The sequence below is a fragment of the Cygnus atratus genome, chromosome 1 (genome assembly GCF_013377495.2).
Source record: "Cygnus atratus isolate AKBS03 ecotype Queensland, Australia chromosome 1, CAtr_DNAZoo_HiC_assembly, whole genome shotgun sequence".
NCBI lineage: Eukaryota > Metazoa > Chordata > Aves > Anseriformes > Anatidae > Cygnus > Cygnus atratus.
The window spans coordinates 145933032-145953350 of NC_066362.1; the positions used below are offsets into that span (position 1 = coordinate 145933032).

General features: G+C 36.3%; 1 protein-coding gene across 1 annotated transcript in view; it reads left to right on the forward strand.

Annotated features, from left to right (window-relative positions):
* Positions 1 to 20319, forward strand: part of MYO16 (myosin XVI) — a 382912-nt gene that overhangs the window by 256209 nt on the left and 106384 nt on the right. The window contains exons 18-21 of the mRNA XM_035565595.2: positions 3281 to 3398; positions 4165 to 4236; positions 4843 to 4984; positions 13778 to 13850. Of these exons, the coding sequence (XP_035421488.1) occupies positions 3281 to 3398; positions 4165 to 4236; positions 4843 to 4984; positions 13778 to 13850 (405 nt within the window). The remainder of the gene's footprint in view (positions 1 to 3280; positions 3399 to 4164; positions 4237 to 4842; positions 4985 to 13777; positions 13851 to 20319) is intronic.

The window sequence follows — 20319 nt, forward strand, 5'->3', positions numbered from 1 at the left end:
TTCCTGTCCCTTTTAATTTTGTGAAACACACATTCCAAATGCCTTTGCTAGCAACACCTGAAAAGAAGTAAATATATATTTATCAAATAAAATTAGAGCAGGGTAACTTGAAAGAGTTGACTTAACCCCCAGAAAGCAACAAGAAGATAGGTCTGATGTTTGTCTTTAATCCTAAAATGCTCATGAAGAAGATAATTTGGAAAGTTCATCAAGAAAAGCTTCTGGAGGACAGAGGTGTGAGGGGAATCAGAAGAAATGGAGGGCTGAGTATAAGAGCTCATATAAACTGTGTAATTCCCTTCAGGATACTAGAATATTTAACAGACTCTCCATATTTTATATATCTATATATCTATCTCTCTCTATATATATGCTATCTAGCACACTGTAGCTGGGACACTTCTGCAAAACAAATATGTAAGCAACAGTAATTTCAGAAAAAAGTAAAAACTTCTTTTCTTCACCTCTACATGATATTTAGCAGCATAAGAAAAAAGCTGGGGAAAAGTCTATGTGACAGTATGCTGGATTATCATAAGAGATGACAGATGGGCAAAGCTTGTAATAAAAAAGGATCGTCAGCAAAAAAAATGTGACCCTGTGTTGAAGCTGTTGTTGAGGTATGAGGTAGAGTAACTTCTGCAGTGATTGTGCATCATATAGTTATTTGGTATTCCCTAGTTAAGGTAGTAACAAATGTTCTTTGGTAACCTATGCCACCTTTTAATATAAAGAAACAATGGTGTTTTGTTTTTTTTCTTTTTCCTCCATGAATATTCATGTGGCTATGTATGAAGTGGAACACATATGGCTATATTTAACAGAATTATTCTTTACTTCTAAGTCTCAAGCTCTGCACCTGTAGTATTGAGTAGCAGAAGTTCCATGCTTTTCCAATAATCCAGCATTTAGCCCGGTGTTCACAGATGATAGCTCATCTCTAGCTCTTTGATTAATCTTCCTGTTCCATTAATGAAAGGCTTCAGCTCATAACTAAATAATAGAATGCAGAACAAATCACATTTGGAAGCCTGCAGAAACTGTCTGAGAACACTGTACAAAAAAAATAGAGTATTTGGGATCCAGCACTTCACTTTGCTTAGAGTTCATAGAATCATAGAATGGCTTGGGTTGGAAGGGACCTTAAAGACCACCAAGTTCCAACCCCCCTGCCATGGGCAGGAACACCTCCCACCAGACCAGGTTGCTCCAAGCCCCATCTAACCTGGCCTTGAACACCTCCAGGGATGGGGCATCCACAGCTTCTCTGGGCAGCCTGTGCCAGTGCCTCACCACCCTCTAGAGTTCTTGAAAGGAAGGTATGTTGCATCTCAGTGAAGCGTAAATCAGCTTCAAGACTCCTCTATATCCAAGTAGCATCAGAATAATCATTTAGTGAACTAGATATCTGTGGAGTACCAGAGTACTGCAGGCTGATTTCCTGTGCTGGATATTAGGAAGAAATAATGTAGATAAAACATGTCTCCTGAAATTACTACCCATTACTTCTGAGATACATGGAGAGGTCTGTGTGTATTATTCCTTTACTGTCTAGTCACATTCAATAATAGAGTAGATTATCTTTTTGAAGAACAACATAAACATTCTTAAACAGTCTTTGATGGAATCCCACAAAGTACCTTAATGTCTATAAAAAAAACTTGTCTTAAAGTCGAGGAAACATGCATCTTAGAACACAATGCAAAAGTGTTTGAGACTCTGGAACCTGAACTAAACCTGAGGCCTTACCAAAACCACCAAAATAAACAGCTGTTTTCTCCCTCCTGCAAGTCAGTGCAGTACAGTCATCCCCAAACCAGTTCTGAACAAGTTAAGAAGCAAGAACTATGCTTTACTAATATGGCATTCGATCTTGCCTAAGAGCAAGAAGCAGGGTGTATCACCCTAGTGTGAATGCCAGATTAGTGTGGCAACTCATCTGTGGTAAGAGCTATCTTATTCAGAGTTTGCCTGTAAAAAAGGGCAACAACGTATTGGGTTGTTTTGATATCTTGTTTTGATATCTTTTTTAATCTCCAACTTTGGGATTGTGTAACAGAAAAATATACTGTTGCCCTACGTACATCTATCTCACATAGTGTGAGACCGAAGTTCTTGTCTTAAAGTATAATTTCAGGAATCAAACTATCAAACGCCCTGTAGTCTGTTTCACAGAAATACTTAAGCATTTATTTTTTATTTTTTTTTTACCTGTAGCTTCTGCAAACAAATGAAAAGTTGTCCAAGCTTGGTTTTAATGTGTTCAGAATTCATTGCAGTCACTAGAGAGTAGAGGGGATATATTGGCTAAATGTTTCATTTGCAGTGTATTTTTTAATCTTACCCTGCAAATTGCAGTAAGTGGGACTTCTTGCTGTCAGTTCTACTGTTTCAGTAGAATCAGGCTCTAAATATTATATTTTTAAAAAATATTTCAAGTAAGAGTTATCAAGTAGCTTTGCTATACATAATGTCATGCAATGATATGGTGGATATCAGATTTCCTGTTTTATATTTTTAAAGGAGCACCATTGTTATATAACTGATTTTGTTTTTTAATTAAGAACACGTTTTTAATGTCTTAGCTCTTTTTTTTTTTCCCTTGAATTTAAAAACATTAAAACAAGCAAAGAAACAAAAACATTCACTTTCTTCTTGGTGTGGTAATAATGAGGGCAGGAAAAAAATAGCCCTTAACAATAACTGCTTCAGAACATTAGAGACATCTGAAGATAGCATGCAATCATGGGGGGTAAGCGTGTGAGCAAGGGGGTTGCTTTTGTTTCTTTCCAATCTTAAATACAGCTTTTACTACCAGGAACATGATGTAATTTAAAGCTAGGCACTTTGCTTGTGAATGCACTTGGCTAAGGAAAAAACAGACCTTGCAGGAAAAAACAGACCCAGATACAGAATTTGTCTTAACGGAAATTCTCTGTGGAGAAGATATGTTTATTTTTTGCAGAAATAGTTCATCCACTAAAGATATCTCAGTGTTTTTTCACACACTGTAAAAACGTTTCTAAACTCAGTAGCTAATGTGATTTGCATTAAAACAAAAGTTAAAAAGGTAATCTTGTTGTTTTAGGTCCTAAATGGGTTCCAGTTTGATTTGTAAATCCAAATGTTACTATTAATAGTTATTTCGTGAATACTTTTTAATTTAACAAATGCCAAGGATAAAAACTACTGGAATGTGCATTTCGATAGAGCATTGCCTTTCACTGGTGTGCCCAACAAATCTCTTCTTTGTCTTTAATTGTGCATGAACTACGTGCAGGAGGTGGAGAACCTGTTTGTGATTCTCTCAGCAATTCTGCATCTTGGAGACATTAGTTTTACGGCTCTGACAGACGCCGAGACAGCACTTGTGTCGGACCTGCAGCTGCTGGAGCAAGGTCAGTGGGACATGACCTGCCAGCACTGCCTGCTTGGCCCTGCAACGGGGAGGTTGCACCAAGCCACCGACAGATGGAAACCCAGCTCCAGGGAGACAGCCAGCTTCTGGAGCTGAGGGAAGACAAGCACCCAATCAACTTGGATGTTTTATAAACTCCAGATTTTTATGAGACTAAATAAAATGCTAGGATTGCGAATTATCCAATTCAATGTCAGATTTAATGGTGTCATTTGCCAAAAGAAGTTGTTCAGTGCACTTTGTGCAGCCCTCTTTTAAACACTCTTGTGCTGCTCGTCAACAGCTGAACAATTTGCATTGAATCAAATTCCTTTCAAAATCTGTGTCTTAAGAAGGTCTCATGCTTTCATGCTTTGAAGTTTGCCCTGTTGGTCACTAATAAATCTCCTCAAAGTGGCTTATGGATACAGATTGTCAATAAATAGCATACCTTAACTGTAATAGGAGAGAAAGTCTGCCAAGCGCTGTGGAAAGTCCTGAGTAATCTTTAAAGAGGAAAGAAAGCTGTAATGTAATATACAGATACAGTCCAACTTCACAAAGTGCTGATTATAGTAATCCATTTTTATATGTTCATTAATTCTGATTACTCCTGTGACAGCGCTCTTTTCTTTAATGTGTAGGTTCTTTCACTGTTCAAAAAATAACATCTACATAAGAAAATCTGTTATAAAAATGAAATATGCAGTCCAGCACAAACTCTTTAAATTCTTTAAAGCTTTCTTTAAATTCTCTTTTCGTTTCAGTGGCAGGGATGCTGCAGGTTTCACCAGATGAGCTCGCTTCAGCCTTAACAACTGATGTTCAGTATTTTAAAGGTAATCTTTTCCAAGCTTACATTCTCATAGATCAGACCTGATGTCATTTTGATCCTTTTGATTTGAGAGTTTTAAAAGCAGATAATTTTTGTTCTTTATTTTTCATGGTCTCATGAAAAATAAATTCCTCTCTCTGAGGAATATGTAGGATTATCCACCATGCAATATGTCAGATCAGACCACTGAATTAGAACTGTCTTTATAACATGGTGCAAAGGAGCTTTGCAGTCTGACACTGGTGGACTCCTAGCTTTATTAATCTTACAAGTATGTCAAGATGACAGATTAGTTGTTAATACTAAGAACTAAAGTCAACAGGAGTGTCCCTAAAAACACAAGTTTTGAAGAAGTTTTTTTCAGTAAAATGCTAGTTGTGTGTGATAAGCATACCCTTTTCTATTGAAAAGAAGTTCATGTTTCCAAGCTGAAGATCTTGTGAGTGTTAATAGTCTTTCATCTTTCACTGGAGGCTTCGGAAAGAAACTAGCACCTTGTATAGCTGTGGCAAAGGAGAAGTAAAATGGATGGGATGACTTATTGTAACTAAAATTACTTAAAGCAAGCCTTACAAATTGTTTTATTTCCATTTTCTGATTTCTCTCTTAGGAGACATGATAGTACGGAGGCACACTATAGAGATTGCAGAATTTTACCGGGATCTCTTGGCAAAATCCCTATATGGTCGTTTATTTAGCTTTCTAGTCAACACAATCAACTGCTACCTCCAAAATCAAGATGAGGCTGGCAGGTATGATTACCATTATAAACTAATAGCTGTGTCATTATCTGTTCAAATTCAAATCCATAATAGAACCATAATGCCATCATTTAATGCATTTTGTGATTGCATGAAACTGACGCTTGAGTCCTTATTGCTCACTGGTCATTCCTGGAATGTTTCAAATTGCTTCCTCAATTATAAGTTTGTTTGTTTACTTGTTTACATGGCTGAATATGATACTTTATGCAGTTATCTGTATTGGTGGTTAGAATTAGTAGTCTTTTAAGAGTTGACAATACAGAATGAACTAAGCCTTTCAAAAAAAAAATCTGAAAAAAATCTGCTTGATGTTTGTGCAGAATGTACTAGTTCTTTGCCCCCCAGACTTTGACCTTAGCACTGGTTATTAAAAACAGAATTTTGTTCAAAGGCCTTCAAATGAATGTTTAAACTTCACTTACCATTGAATACAAGTTGCTGTCCAATGTGGTTTTGTAGAAAAAAAATAATTCTAATTAGCATGCATCATTGTCAAGCATGCATCACAGTCAAGAAACAGGAAAGAAAAAGAAAAAGAAAAGAAATCTCAGTAGAATCAAAGTAGCAAACTAAGACAGGAGACCTAATTAGATGAGTATATGCATGTATGTGACTTAACCAAGATTTAGCAACTCACATGTGCAGATGGAGTTTCTTAACCAGGTACAAGATGTCTTGGCATTATTGATAAATGGAAATCTATAGAAGACAGATGTGAGACTTCCAAAAGAAGTAATTTTTTCCTTAAATCATATCTGGCTTGGCTTCAGAGGATAAATATTTATCAGGTGTACTCCTCTAGAGTTGTTAAGTTCAAAGACTTTGCATTTTTCTTTTCTTGACATATTTGTAGACCAATTAGTACTAAATCACATTTCTCTTCCTTAAGCTTGACTAAAAGAAAAGGCTACCAAACCTGAGAACTTCAGAGTGTTCTGCACAAAAAAATCTTTCCCTGGCTATATAAAACACCAGAATGCCTACCTTCCCACTGGAGGCAAAGGAAAGGTTTTCCAGTAATACTGAATGTTTTTATTTGCTCTGTTTCTGACTATACAGCCCCTTACAATTGCAGGCACCTGGACAATCAAGCTAAATCTACTTTCCAGTTCATGTGTTAATTTGAAATACTGTGTTTATAACAAGGACAGTGGCATTGGTCATGTTCAATTCTTCCCCATTCATTCCTGTACCTTATGGAACATAGGCTTAGCTCAGCACTTGTCTGTCTCAGACAACAATACAACTCAGGTACTCCTAAGTACAGTGAGCTCATTTGTAGTGATTGTTGAGGAAAAACAAACAAACAAACAAACAAACAAAAAACTAGAATAAGCATATTAAAAATCTATGAAAAATATTTGATTTTTTTATAAATGTTGAATTGTGCTATTTTGACACTCCACATCTCACACTTTTTCAAAATAGGGTGTTGTGTATCTCTGTTGTTCAGTAATGTATACCTGTGACTTCTAGATATCATAGGACCTTAAAATATTGAAAGTCAAGGCAGTTTGTCTATTGTTTACCTTGTATTCTCCTCTTATTGCAATCATATGTGCCTGAGGAGACTTGTGGAAGTATTTCTCTGTGAAATTATTTCCACCCATCTGGTAACTTGAAGGCTATGTGATGTTGTAAGTCCTAGCTAAAATGCAACAGCTGTTTGATGTTGTCAGGAATGAAGAATTTGCAATAGTTTTTTCTTACACGTATGCTTGAAAAAGTGGATTTTTTTGTTGAGGTTGGCTAATGGGAACTAACAAGCTCAAGATATATTGGCAATGCTGACAAGACATTACATTTTAGGCCAAATTCAGCCTGAGGTCCCTTTCCAAACTTGAAGACAAATAGCTTATTTTAAGTAAAAATGAAGTTAATTGTCCTTCATTGATATTTCAACCTCAGTTGCATTTGCCAGCTTAAGATAGGAAAACACCTCCCTCCATCTTCAGCCTTCTTTTTGTCCAGACTAATCATATTGATTTACCTGTCATAGTAAATCAAGGCATAGCACAGGTTAAGACGCAATTTGGATTAATGCAAGTCATTGCCTGGATCTGTGATTTGTGGTTCGGATTTATTTCATATACATCTGAGCAAATCCAGCAATTAACAGTTTTTATCTCCAGTTTGGTGCCCTTTTAATAAACCTGTACTTAAAAATCCACCAAAGATATCAACTGTCACGGCTAAATAAGGCTGACAGATTTCAGGCCACACTTTATTTCCTGGCTAGAGAGTTGCACAATTACTACTTCCTGGACAGGATGAAACCCTCATCACAAATCGGGAACAAGGTTTCTAGCTCAGTTCTCTTGTTTTGTTGTGAGGTAGCTTAACTCTACTTCCATGAGAATTTATGAAACAATAAAATTAGATTTATTAAACCCTAAGAAACATCTGACCTTGACATTTTTGAGGAAATTAGTTACTTGTTTTTAACTTTAAGGTGAAGCTACTAGAATTTTTTCATTAATATTGATTTATATTTACCATGAAACAGCTTGTGGCTGGTTTCAGGCAAAGTAAACGTGATGATTGCCATTAGATCTAAGGGAAGGGGAGATGATTTTATGAAAAGCTGCAAAGACCATGCCCTAGAGATATAAAGTACAGAGGATAAAATTGTTGCCCTGATCCAACAAATGCACTACTTTATAATACCATTCAATAAATACGTACTAAGGGTTTTTAATGACAATGTAAAGTGAAATAATACACCTTCAGAAATGTTGTTTGCCTTCCTAAGAAGTTACTTATGATTTTGTCAAGTTGGAACTAACTTATAGCCATTGATGCTAGTTTGTACTGGTTGCAAAGTACTTTGAAGTTGATTACTTTATTCATCTTACTTGATATTTTTTCAAAGAAATCCACTGGGTAGAAACTGTTTTTTGTAATTGGAAGTTAGAATGGGATTAGAGGAAAGCTACGAAAATTTCTCACAGGTGTTTATCATTGTTTTTTTTTAAATGATTAGTGCTTACATTTACTCATTCATACAGTGACTTTGTATTCCACTTATTTTATCATTTTAAAAGTTGTCTATGTGATCTTTTTCCCAAGACTGTTAACTCTTAAAAGTTTACTTCTGTTTTTCTTCCATTCAAATGTATATGCCGATTTTCTGTTGTTAGCTAAAAGAGACTAGAGCTGTCAGGATTGCCTAAATGTGGCATTTCAATGTACTTAATTGCACTTTAGGGAATTTGGATCTGATGGTCCAAATATTAGTAAATCAATATCATGAGATGGTGTGTTAAGAATGCTTGACTCATTCTTTAACAGGACTTTACATTCATGGAATTTTAAGGATGTCTTTGAAGTCTTCTGATATATATATATTTTCTATTTTCTTATGAAAACCAAGCTAATTAGATATCTTTGCTTTAGAAAATCTAGATATTGTCTTTCCCGTCTGCTATTAAGAAGAAGGCACTGTGTTTTACCTAGTTAGCAAAGAGTCTCTGTTATGTGCCCTAAAGATGGGGCTAATGCCAATATACATGCTGTGTTATAGGTGAGTAAATGAAGCTAGCATTCAGCTAGGCTCTCGGTCTGTAGGTCAGCCATAGGACTTTTCTTTTTCAAATACAGCATATAGAATATTCCTTTATCTGTATTTTCTGAAAGCTTGTGTGTTCTGGCCGTGTAATCTTATTCCCAGTGCAGTTTGAGTATTGCCAGAGAGTAGCAGTGCAACATTTATGTGGGCAAAGGAAAGATCTCCCAAGTCTCATTCACTGAATTCTTAATACACTTCATCTGATTTATACTATGATTATAGGTGAGATATTTCTGAAACAGAAGTCTGCCCAACTTAAAAAAAATAATCTGAGCATACACTAAAACTTTTATTCATCTGTTATTGAACCCCATAGAAGGATGCTGAGAATGCAGGAGGAAGAGGGGCAGTTCCTATTCAGAACATGAGACCACAACATAATGAGAACTGTCTATATGTGGACATAGGGGAAACTTTAAAACATACAAACAATACAAAGCATCCAATGCAATAATGTGTGTAATATTACTTTGAGATCATACAATATTCTGTGTAATATCATATTTTAAGATCTGCTTCAGTCTGGATCATTTCCAGAGTTTTATTAAGCAAGACAACACCATGCCTTACAACAGATTTTGCTTTAAAGGTAAAAGTGTATGTAGAGAAGTGTATGTGCTAGTGATGAGAGGGCTATAGATCTTGAGTCTATTAGCAAAAGCATTTATTCTTTCCTACCATACTTGTTGAATTACTCAAGGAAATGTCTGTTAGATGCAGAGTCCGTGTTTCCTTCTACTGTGTCCAACCACTGCCTATCTGTACCTCTCACACTTGGTTATGGTAATATTAAAAGAAAAATGTCAGGTGTTGAGCAAAATAACTGGGAGATGTGGAAACGCCACCAAGTCTCTGAAAAAAACGATCAGAATTTAAACAAAAATCTCAGAAAAGTTGCTCCCAAAAGTCTCAGAAATTGGTTTGTTTGAGTAACTGTTTGAGATGAAGAACATTTACAACTGGACATCAGCCCATGTCTCATGAGCATCCTTCAGGTGCTGTATTTATGACAGCAGGTGCAGTCTGTCCCCCTGGGAGCACTGAGAAGGTCTAAGTAGGATTCTGAGTGTGGCAGCTCTCAGTTGAAAGCTTGGTTATATATCTCATCCTAGAAATACTTAGTCATTAATCAGTATTGCATCTGGTTTATCCAGATCAGACATAAGCGAACTAGTTTCGTTCCTCGTTACTTGCATAAGTTGGAGGAAGAGCAAGAAACATTATATCTGGGGCAGATGAAAAGACATGTTAGATCAGACTGCCTCAACAGATTCACTTCACTGCTTTGTGTAGGCACATTATGAAAAATGAAAATGGGAATGAACCTTATGGATTTCAGAGCTGAAAACCATCTGGGATGAAAAAAGAGTGATCAAATAACATCCTGTAGGCTTGTCTGAAATGATGGGTCAGAAGTATTGTAAAGGGAATTCTGTTCACTTCTACCAGAAATGGCAAATGGGTCAAAAATATCTCTTGATGAATTGCAAGATATCTGCCAAGACAGTAGATCATCAGACGGGATGTCTGGTATATGTGTTTTGTTTTTAAGAGTTGCCAAGAATTTTTATGCAGTTTCTTTACAATGCAACTTCTAAGCATACAAGATCAAAAGGTGTTTCTAGTCTATGAGGTACATATATACAGAGGGAATCATTCTGAAGAAAAAGGAAAAACCAGAGACGTTGTAAAATATTATTGGTTGAAAGGCTGTTTTGTAAATCACAAAAATCAAATCAGATGTAGTTAACATCCACTGTGTGATTTAACTATTCACAGCTATGTACTGGTATCAGAGACGGAAACTTTCTTTAAATATTGGCAAACTACTGTTTTCCTAATTTTTATGCTAAAAAGTACTGTGAAACCTGAAAAAAAATTGGTCATATTACCAATACATTCCTAAGTACTACACGAAAAGAAAGTACTGCTTTATAATTGAATCTCATTTCCATACAGAATACAAATGCATAACCTTCTCTTACTTGCTAAATAAACACATAATATTACATAATGTAATTGAAATCTCAGTCCCCTGTATCTTATGATAGCTGGTTTATTTATACATTTTAAATATTGACTGTCTGAGACATAATGAGGAAAAGTGTAAATGATGTTTATTAACCATAAAAAAGTACAGTAAAATAAAGGAATGATCTAGAACAAAAAGTACTATTTTCTAATATTTGTTCTTTTGGACACGGGTGACATGTCCTTTCATTTGTAAACATGGGATCATTCATGCTTTATTCTGCCTTGGGGATCTCTGCTATGATTAATTTAAGAAAAGTAATTTTGCTGGAATTAATATGATTGACAGCTACCCAAGAAACCATATATGGACCCTCCCTCTAAGGATAAATGTAGTATAGAACAGAGGAAGACAAAAAGACAGAAAAAATAAAGCAAAACTTTATATGTAATTACAAATAAAACATTTAATTTTGATGTTGCCCTGTCTGTTGCTATTTAATTTGCAAAACTGGGCAATATTTAGTACAGAAAATTACTGTCATTCTCGGTAAAATTTTGCATATAAAGCCACAATATAGTAATAAATTATCACTATTCTAGCAATACAGAGCCTCGTTCATTATATTTGTCCTGTAGGCAAGATATTAAATATGTAAAACCTTCAGCTCTTTTCATGTAGTGTGTGCATCTTCTAATAATACAAGGCGAAGATTATCAGGTGAAGTTCATCAAAATACTGGAGTGACATGTTTTCCTGTAAAAAAAAAAAAAAAAAAAGTGCATCTCCTTGAAAATCAAGATATTTCTTGGAAATCTCACCGTTTTGATAAAGAATATTACATGAAGTAGTCAGTAGGCTGGATGCTAAGGATTTTCCTGGGAGTTCTAGAAATAGAGCTAGGTTCTTGTTTTGCCTGATTTATAATATTTCCATAGGTCAGTTTGTTTTACACTTTTCCTTTTGCAAATGTTTACATATTTCTTGAGAAAGAATAAGAGAGACTAATTTGACGAAATAACAATCATGGCACTCAGCTGGGATGTAAGCAATCCAGCCTCAAATCCATTCATTGAATTAGACAGAGAAGGGGTAAGCTGCTCCATCAGCATTATGTAGATCTTAATAATTGTGAAATTATTGTAATATTTCAGTGTTGTATTGCCTAGCAGTTCCTGTTACACTTTCCTATGAGGAAGGCTGTAGCTAAATAACTAATAACGTAAAAACAAAAACCTATCAAGTATTTTTAAATTCCAAACTCTTTTTTTTTTTATTTTAGAACTTATTCAAACAACATAATAATTCTGGCTTGTGAATATTATTCAGAGGTAGTTTATTTTTAAAATGTTTAATTCTTTATAAAAATGGACCAGTCTCGTTGATAACACATTATGACAAGGAATGTACATCCATCCCTAATCAGTAACACTTGAAAATGAGGCTTACGTTTTTAAACACAATTTAAATCCCAGTCAGAGAAGGAGGCAGTGATATATTTTTATGCTTCGTGTTGTAGAAATTCCCTTGGAGGCTAATCAACCTCACGATAACCTCTTCTGCCCAACAAAGTCATTCTAGACAAGATTTATTATGCAATGTCCAATGTCTGACATTTATGCATATAGCCAGTCTTGTGACAATCTGTAGTGCATTGAACTAGTATGCCTTAGAAATGAAGACAAACTTAGTGGATATCATTTCTGAAGAAGGCTCTATTAGTCTCTGAGGACTGTTTTTTTCTGGTCTGTTTTATAGTAGTCATTTTTTATTATTATTATTTTACTGTTTTGTTTGTTATATAGGATTTGTTTTCAAGGCTGGATCTTTGCCTAATTGAATGGTAATGTTTACATTGACTATAATAGAACTGTACTGAAGTACTTTGACAGTGAATCACCTTTTTTTTCCCTTTACCTTTATATCTTGGTATGCACATAGATTTAGGCAGAGAAGAAATGTGAAACAGGAAGGAAAAATGTGGAAGGAAAAGTAGATCTCAGAAACAGGAGGCTGCAATATTACTTGTATGCATGCAACCTCATACATTTACAAATTGTGTTGGAAAAGAGAAAGGAAAACTCATATGCTTTAGAAAGTGTCCATCTCCTTTCTCGTGAAACTGAAAGATTTTTCCTTTGCTATTTTTTGCTGCTCCAAGAGATCTGTTGGCTATAGTGGAAAGTCTTTCATCCTGCTAGCAGATCATTTCACTCTGAAGAAAGTCGCACTGCATTCATATAGGCAAACTGCAAGGTTTTCTTTTCACTTTTCACTGGCCTCTTTTCACTTTCTCTCTCTAATGGTAATGTGAAGAACACGAAGAAAAAGCTCAGCTTCAACCAGCCCAGCCCTTTCATATAATGTTCTCAAATCCTTCCAAAGCAAGCAATAGGCTATCCCAAAACATAAATTTTGCTCTCTGTTAATGACCTTAGGTTCTTCTCCAGATCTGGATGACAGTGACTTAGTCCCAAGTAAGTACAGAGTAATAACACCTCTGTCCTTTTCAAATTTTACCTGTTCAAATCCTAGGTGACTACCATATCCTAATCTTTCCACAGGACCTAAGTAAAAGCCCTTCCCTGAATACATGCAGTGGTGTATGACAAATCAGATGCATAGCCAACAAGTATTTTTTTTAAATGTACAAAAGAGAAGCATCTGTCTTCTTCATGCCAAAATCCTGACTGTTCTTTCTCCTGGGAGATGTAGCCTCTTATGCAGCCTGAGCTCACAACCTCTGCTTGAGGCTGGCACTGAGGACTTTGGCTTAAAGGGCTTCCCTTGATATACGTTTAGTAGGAGCAGTTCTGGCTGTTGGGGAAATAGAAGCTCAAAGGGGTGACTGAGTGCAACCAGTAAATTTTGAAACTTCCCCTCTGTGGCTATTCTTCATCTGAATGAGTAGATACCTACACTTTTAGAAACTGGATTTTAAAAAAGATAAGCTTTTTCTTTTTTTTTTCTTTTTTTTCTTTTTTTTTTTTAATTGTCCTGAAACAATCTCAAAACTCTTTTTTTTTTTTTTTTTATTATTTATGCTTGTAGATTGGTAGGTAGAATTTTGGTTGTTATGTTGTATATATAGCCTGCATGAGTGTTTCATACCATGTTTTTGAAATGAAAGCTGTTTTCATCCTAGAGCAGAAGTACTTTTGTCAGAAACAACAGATATATTGTCATCTTTCTTGAATTCTTATTATCTGTGTGGTGTTTGTTTGTTTGTTTGTTTTTCCAGTGACCAGATATTTGAAATTGGAATACTGGATATTTTTGGATTTGAAGAATTTCAAAAAAATACTTTTGAACAGGTAAGTAGCTTTGTTTTGCTGAATTTATTATAACTGTCATTCATCTTTAAATGTGTTTTGTTTTGTTTTTTAGCCAAAACGAGTGTTTTGATCAGAATAAAAATATCAAGGAGGAGAAAACTTGCTTTTAAGATATTTTTCCCAGTCTTCCTATATGGATCTGAATTAAAATCCAGGCTTTGTAGTGCTATTAATCATTTTAAAAGAATCTGGTAAACATGTATCATAATGATTTGGAAGAGGAGTAGTATCAGCCTTGAAAGAAAACCTGAGGAAAGTATTTAGTGTTGTCTGTTTTCATGCTTGTGGAACTGATACTTCAGCTAGGTCAGTGAATAGGATGACAATAGACAGGATTGGGAGAAAGATCAAAAGTTCTTCAGATGCCTTAGAGAGAATTAAAAAAAAAAAAAAAAAAAAAAAAAGAAAGAATGAAAATGCTCCGTTATGCTAAGTGCTATTACTGGCAGATTCACCTCTGTGTGACTCTTCAACATGAGACTTTTTTAAAGTTGAATTACATCCATGGAAAATAAATTAAATGTTAGCTCAATGAATGCTTAAAAATCCATTTAAATATCAAACATTTTTTGAAGGTGGTAGAACTATTTGCCCACCTTTAACACTAGTCTCATAACACCAAAGCTCTTGAGAAGTGCGTATTCCAAAAGCAGTAGCAACTCTACACAACACGCTGAAGTAGATGTGTAAGTTATTGTTCAGTTGTTCATTCATTCTCTTATGTAGCAGAAGAAAATTAAAGCAGTAGGAAGAGGACAACAAAGGCAACAAAGGACCTACTATTGTTTGAAATCAGAATTTGCCCATTCATCTCAGTTAATCCATTGTTTTATGGCTCAGCTTTCTTTTTCTAGTGAACTAGAAGTCATAGTGCTGCTTTAGTTCAGTATGTGTAGAATGTTTACTTGCCCACACAATTTCCAAAAGTCCAAAAGCACAAACAGGCCCTCTGCCTTCAAAACAGCATGTAAGAATGCAATAACATGTATTTCCAGTTCCGCTCTTACAAAACTGTTTTTGCTGTTACAGTTTTGCCTAGCTTGAAAGCTTTGTTGGATTAAGTCCTACAGATGCATGCCAACATTCAGAGTCATTTACTCTGTGTGAATATCTTCTTTAGGTGAAAATATCAAGTGAAAAATAGGAAACATTTTGATGGACCAAAAACATGCAAAAAAAAAAATCCCATAAAACCTAATGATTAACAAGGATATAATATTCTGTGCATTTTAAAAGAATCTCAAAAGAGAGGAGTGTGCCTTGGGACTTTTTTTTTTCCTTTAGCTCTGTTCTGCATTTTTTTTTCTTATGAAACATGTAAGATCTGTAACTGACATCTGATAAAATACCACGAATTCCACTTTCTAAAGTAAGCCATTTTCTGCTAAGTGACTGCGTAAGATGCTTGAGGAGATACAAACAGAAAAACGTGTAAAAGTAGTTTATTTTATGATTTCTGCATGGCAAACAAGGTACTTTCAAGGTCAAGTTTGAATTTTTATTTTTTATAAATACATTTCAGGAGACATAGACTGTCCTTCTCCTTGGACTGAGTGGGTTTTGTTGAGTAATATTGAGTAACACTGTGAGTCATTACATCAGAAACTAGTGAATTGCATTCCTTAAAAGACAGAACGGTGATGAGGGAATTACAGAGTTCATTTTTATGAGGACTCTGTCATGTGGTTAACACATCAGATTCCTGAAGCAATAGATCGCAGTGTGAACAAACAGAAGCAGTTTGTATCTCCACACGATGCAATTGTGTAGACATACCCCAAACAGCCTGCACTCAGGAGCTTGAGCTGTGTATCAGTCTAGCCTAGCTCAGCATCCTGCCTGGGCTCGCTAACCCCGTTGATAAACAGGCGTGTTAGCCCAGATAGGGTCCTCATGCAACGTATTGCATCATGTCTGCAAACATGCCCAGTGTCAAGGCCCGTGATTGCAGAACGTTAACATTAAATGGGCCTAGCAGCTGAACAGTGGAGGAGACATAGAAAATACATTTTTATTAGATTTAGATTAATATATTTTAAAATGGCATAGCAAAAGTAATTTGGTGGAAATTAACCTTTGGTTTCAAAGTAGTGTAAGAGAAGGAATTCTTCGTGATATCTGTTTGCCTGCTTTTAGAAAAGAAAAAAAAGAAAAGAAAAAAAAACAGCCACCACAATTATTTTCATGAACGATTAAAATCCCCTGACTGATGAAATCTTGGGACATTCCAAGCAGATGTGTGAATCTTGCTGGGGCTTCAAATTGGGTTAATTGGGTTAATTGGTAGACATTTTAATGTAACATTTAAGAGAACAATATGGTACTAAGTCATATGTCAATTTAAGCAATATGTTTAAATAGACTGTTTGAAGACATTTCAGGAAGAGAGAGATGAATAAACCAAGTAGAACAACAAGATCACTCCAGTGATTGTGTTGGAACGATAAACAAAGAATTGGACTGGTAACAGTTTATGAACAATGCACAGGACGAGGTGTGAAAGAGCTAGAAGAGTAATGTTAATTATGTCTACATCAAGAACCTGGTAACTTCTGCAGGCAAAAAGGTGTAGCTGATGGTTTACAAGGAGAAGTTTTATAGATGATTATAAAAAAGAAGGTATTAGAAGTAAAAAGCAGTATTATTTGTGTTCAGTTTTGCTTGCACTTGGCATGCATTGGTAAGCCTTCATTGTGTAGAAACATGTATCTGTAATATATTTAAAATATGATAGCAAAAATAGTATGTGATTACTTTTGAAACAATGTTAGTGAATGAGTGTATAAAATAAATGATAGTGAGTAGAGTTGGGATTTCTGGTATGTAACTCTTACAAGACAGATTTAAAAACAGAGGACAATATTTTTAGAAGCTGTATTCTGAGGGAGTCGTTGCTCAATAAAAAATGAAAGCTTTTGAATTACCAGGACTCGGTGAGTTACTGGTCATCAGCTGAGCTATGGTAAATGACTACACTTTTAGCTCACCCCAATTACAATTTACAGTCACTTCTTAGCAATGATCATTAGCTTGGGAACAGCATTTTCCTAGAGCAGCTGTGTAACTGCTGTTCCAGAACAGCTTTTTATACAACCACACTGGAATGTGGTTTGGCCAGTATCTCTTGGTCAAACTCAAACACAAAAAGGAAGCATATGGTGATTGGAAGCAAACTGGACATACATAAGTCCATGTACCATGATGGGATGCACGAAGAAGTGCTGGAACTGGCAGAAGTCCTTGTGAGGCCACATTTGATAGTCTGTGATCAGTCATGGCGACAGGGAGAAGCGCCTAAAGACTGGAGGAAAGCAAATGTCACTCCTATCTTCAACAAGGGCAAGAAGGAGGACCCAGGGAGCTACAGGCTGGTCAGCTTCACCTTGATCCCAGGGAACGTGATGGAGCAGCTAATCCTGGAAACCATTTCCAGGTACATGAAGGAGAAGAAAATTATCAGCAGAAGTCAGCATGGATTACCAAAGGGAGTTCATGCTTGACCAGCCTGATGAATTTTCACAATGAAATGACAAGCCTGATCATAGAATCATTGAATCATTAAGGTTGGAGAAGAGCAAAAGAACTCCAAGATCATCTGGTCCAACCATCCGCCTACCACCAATATTACGGTGACTCTGCCACCTCCCTGGGCAACCCACTCCAATTCCTAGCCACTCTTTCTGAGAATAAATTTCTCCTCATTTCCAACCTGGACCTCTCCTGGTGCAACTTGAGGCCATTCCCTCTAGTCCTATCACTAGTTATCTGTGAGAAGAGGCCAACCCCCAGCTCACCAAAATGGACTCTAGTAGAGACTTTCCTCTCTGATATCTGTCAAGGGGTAAAATGAAAAAATATTTAACTCGTGGTAAATACTGTATTTAGCTCTTGCATGATATTTTGCCTCTGTAGTCCTCTTAAGCTTTGCAAAGAAAGTATATATCAACCTTTTTTTTTTCCTTTTTTTTTTTTAATAGGAAATATAAGCAATTTATCTGAGTTAGGACTGAAAGTTACTGAAATAGTCAAATGTCTGTTGACTCCCATTCTACTCTATACCCATTAAAGTATGTGTAGCATTATCTGTGTGATGCAGCAGAGTGCTGGGAGAAGCATGGCTCCTGTAGCAGCATGGTGCTGCACTTCTCTTGCCATAGGAATCAGCTGGCTCCTAGAGCACACAGCATTGCCTGCTCTACTCAGTGCTTCAGTTCCAAGTCACTACAGTGAAGCGAAAGAGCTTGTACAACCCAGCTGTGTTCACAGGAATTTTAGCTTACATTTATTATTAAGTGCTGTAAATCTTAACTTCTCAGTGGGTTATTTCTTTAGTTAACTCTGCTGAGACCTCCTTTGATTTTGTCATGTCACCTTCCCCAGCTAAAAGAGCCATAACATTTTTTGTTAATTGATTATTTTCCCTCAGCCATGAGCCTGTTTCTAGCTATCTAAATGTAAGGTCATGTTGCCTGTTATGTAGATAGATGGGCATGAATAGATAAAAGTTACATAAATTAACTTTTCTACAGTCATTACGGTCTCAGTGATAGCAGATGGGAGGTCCCATACACAAGTGTCTGCATTCAGGCAGTCCAAAGGGCATTCCAATGTTTAATTTTATGCAGAAAAATCAGTCTTTGGTTTTGCTTGTCCTGAGCATAGACAAATGGGACTGTGGTCCAGTTAGCCTCCATGCACAAGATTTTAATATCCCTGTCAGGGAGCAGCAGGAGACAGCTGTCCCCTTGGTACCAGGGAGCCGGCCATGCCCGCCCTGATGGGCACCATCAGTTGGGGTCTGAACATGGTGGGCAGAGTCAGGGCTGGTAACGGGACCTGTCGCCAGCCCTGATGCAACAAGCAGCGAGCCAGGACTGGGGTACCATAAGGAGCAGTGGGAGATGGGTCTGGAAACTGACACTGCCGTGGTGTCTCTGAGGCAGGAACTGGGCCCATGGACAAAGTATGGGTAGAGGTCCCAGGGGAGGCTGAGTAGGGTCCTGAAAATCAGTGCTCTCAAGGGGTCTGACAAACCTGTGCTATAATCTGTTCCTCAACCCAGTTCCTGAGAGCCTTTCAGTCTGTATAGCTTTTGTCACGGTGTACCCTTGTTCCTTGTCAGTCTCATTGTTTTTTTGTTTTTTGTTTTTTTTTTTTCATTCTGCACATATTTTTTTGTTTGTGCAGGATGCTGTTATCTGTGCAGCAGATTCAAGCAAGCCACTGAAAAGCCAGTGTTACTCAGTTTTTAAGCTGGCTACGTCAAAATTCTCACCGTGTACCTGACATTAAAATATTTTTTTTTCTTTATTCCTTTACAGTAAATGCTTTGTGGATGAAAATAAAATCTAAAATTTAGATTCCCAGCCAGATTCATTTTGTGATTGGTGAGATGCTGCGCAAAGACTTTTATTAACTGGTATCTTCTTTTTCACAGCAGCACCCAACCCTTTATATCCTACAGTATTGCTGGCCAGCAGTATGAGTGAAAAAGTCACTTGGAACTATTTCAATATCTCTAATTCTAAATTCCTTAAACCTGCTACCATGTTTGTTTCCTTGTTTGTTTATCATTCTGATGTGTTCAGAGTCAAGTGGATGGGTATTTCATGTTGCATTGAAATACTATCCTTTATGAAAAGGTTTTGTAGATCCTCCCTTGTAGAAGGATTTTCGGGTGACAGCTATCAACAATAAAATTTCAATATAACACTGTTCTGTTTTACCCTGTTTGGGGAACGTACAATGGCAACAGACCCCAAGACAACATGAATTCCCAGTGAAATAAAATTCTTCTAAAAGAGACACAGAAGGACTACGTTTGAATTTGCGTTGAAGCTACACAGAAAACAAGAAGTCTGTATTAAATCCCATTGCCCCTAAAAGGCAAAGGAAGAAATGTATTGGTTTATGGTGTTGTTATTTATGCATTAAAAATATTCTAATTGGTACTCTACATAGAAGATGTGGAAGTCTAGTAACTGTCACTCACAGTACTAAAAGGGAAAAGAGATGTATCTTTTTTTTTTTTTTTTTTTTTTTTTCACCAGGGTAGCAGGTACAAGGGGGAACAGTCATCAAGATACTTCTGAGAAATGAGTGATTACCTACCTTAGGTTTAAAAACATTTTTGGAATCCAGACTCAGTAAATAGAAGATTATTCTGCCTTCCATTATCTCAGAATTGTGTTTTTGAGAAAAGATAGAGCACATCCTTACAAATTAAACTTGGCATTGTAGCTCCTTCATCTTGGCCTATAACATTTGCCCTGATAGATAGATTGATATGAAAGGTGTAAGCTTTACTCAATGCTCTGAATACACATCCCTTGGGAGAGCTAATTCTTCTCCATGACCTAAGGATGTAAATGAGTTTTGCAGAGGGTGATCACATCCATCTCAACCTCACTGTCTAATAGTCACCAAGTTTTCTTTTCACAAATCTCCC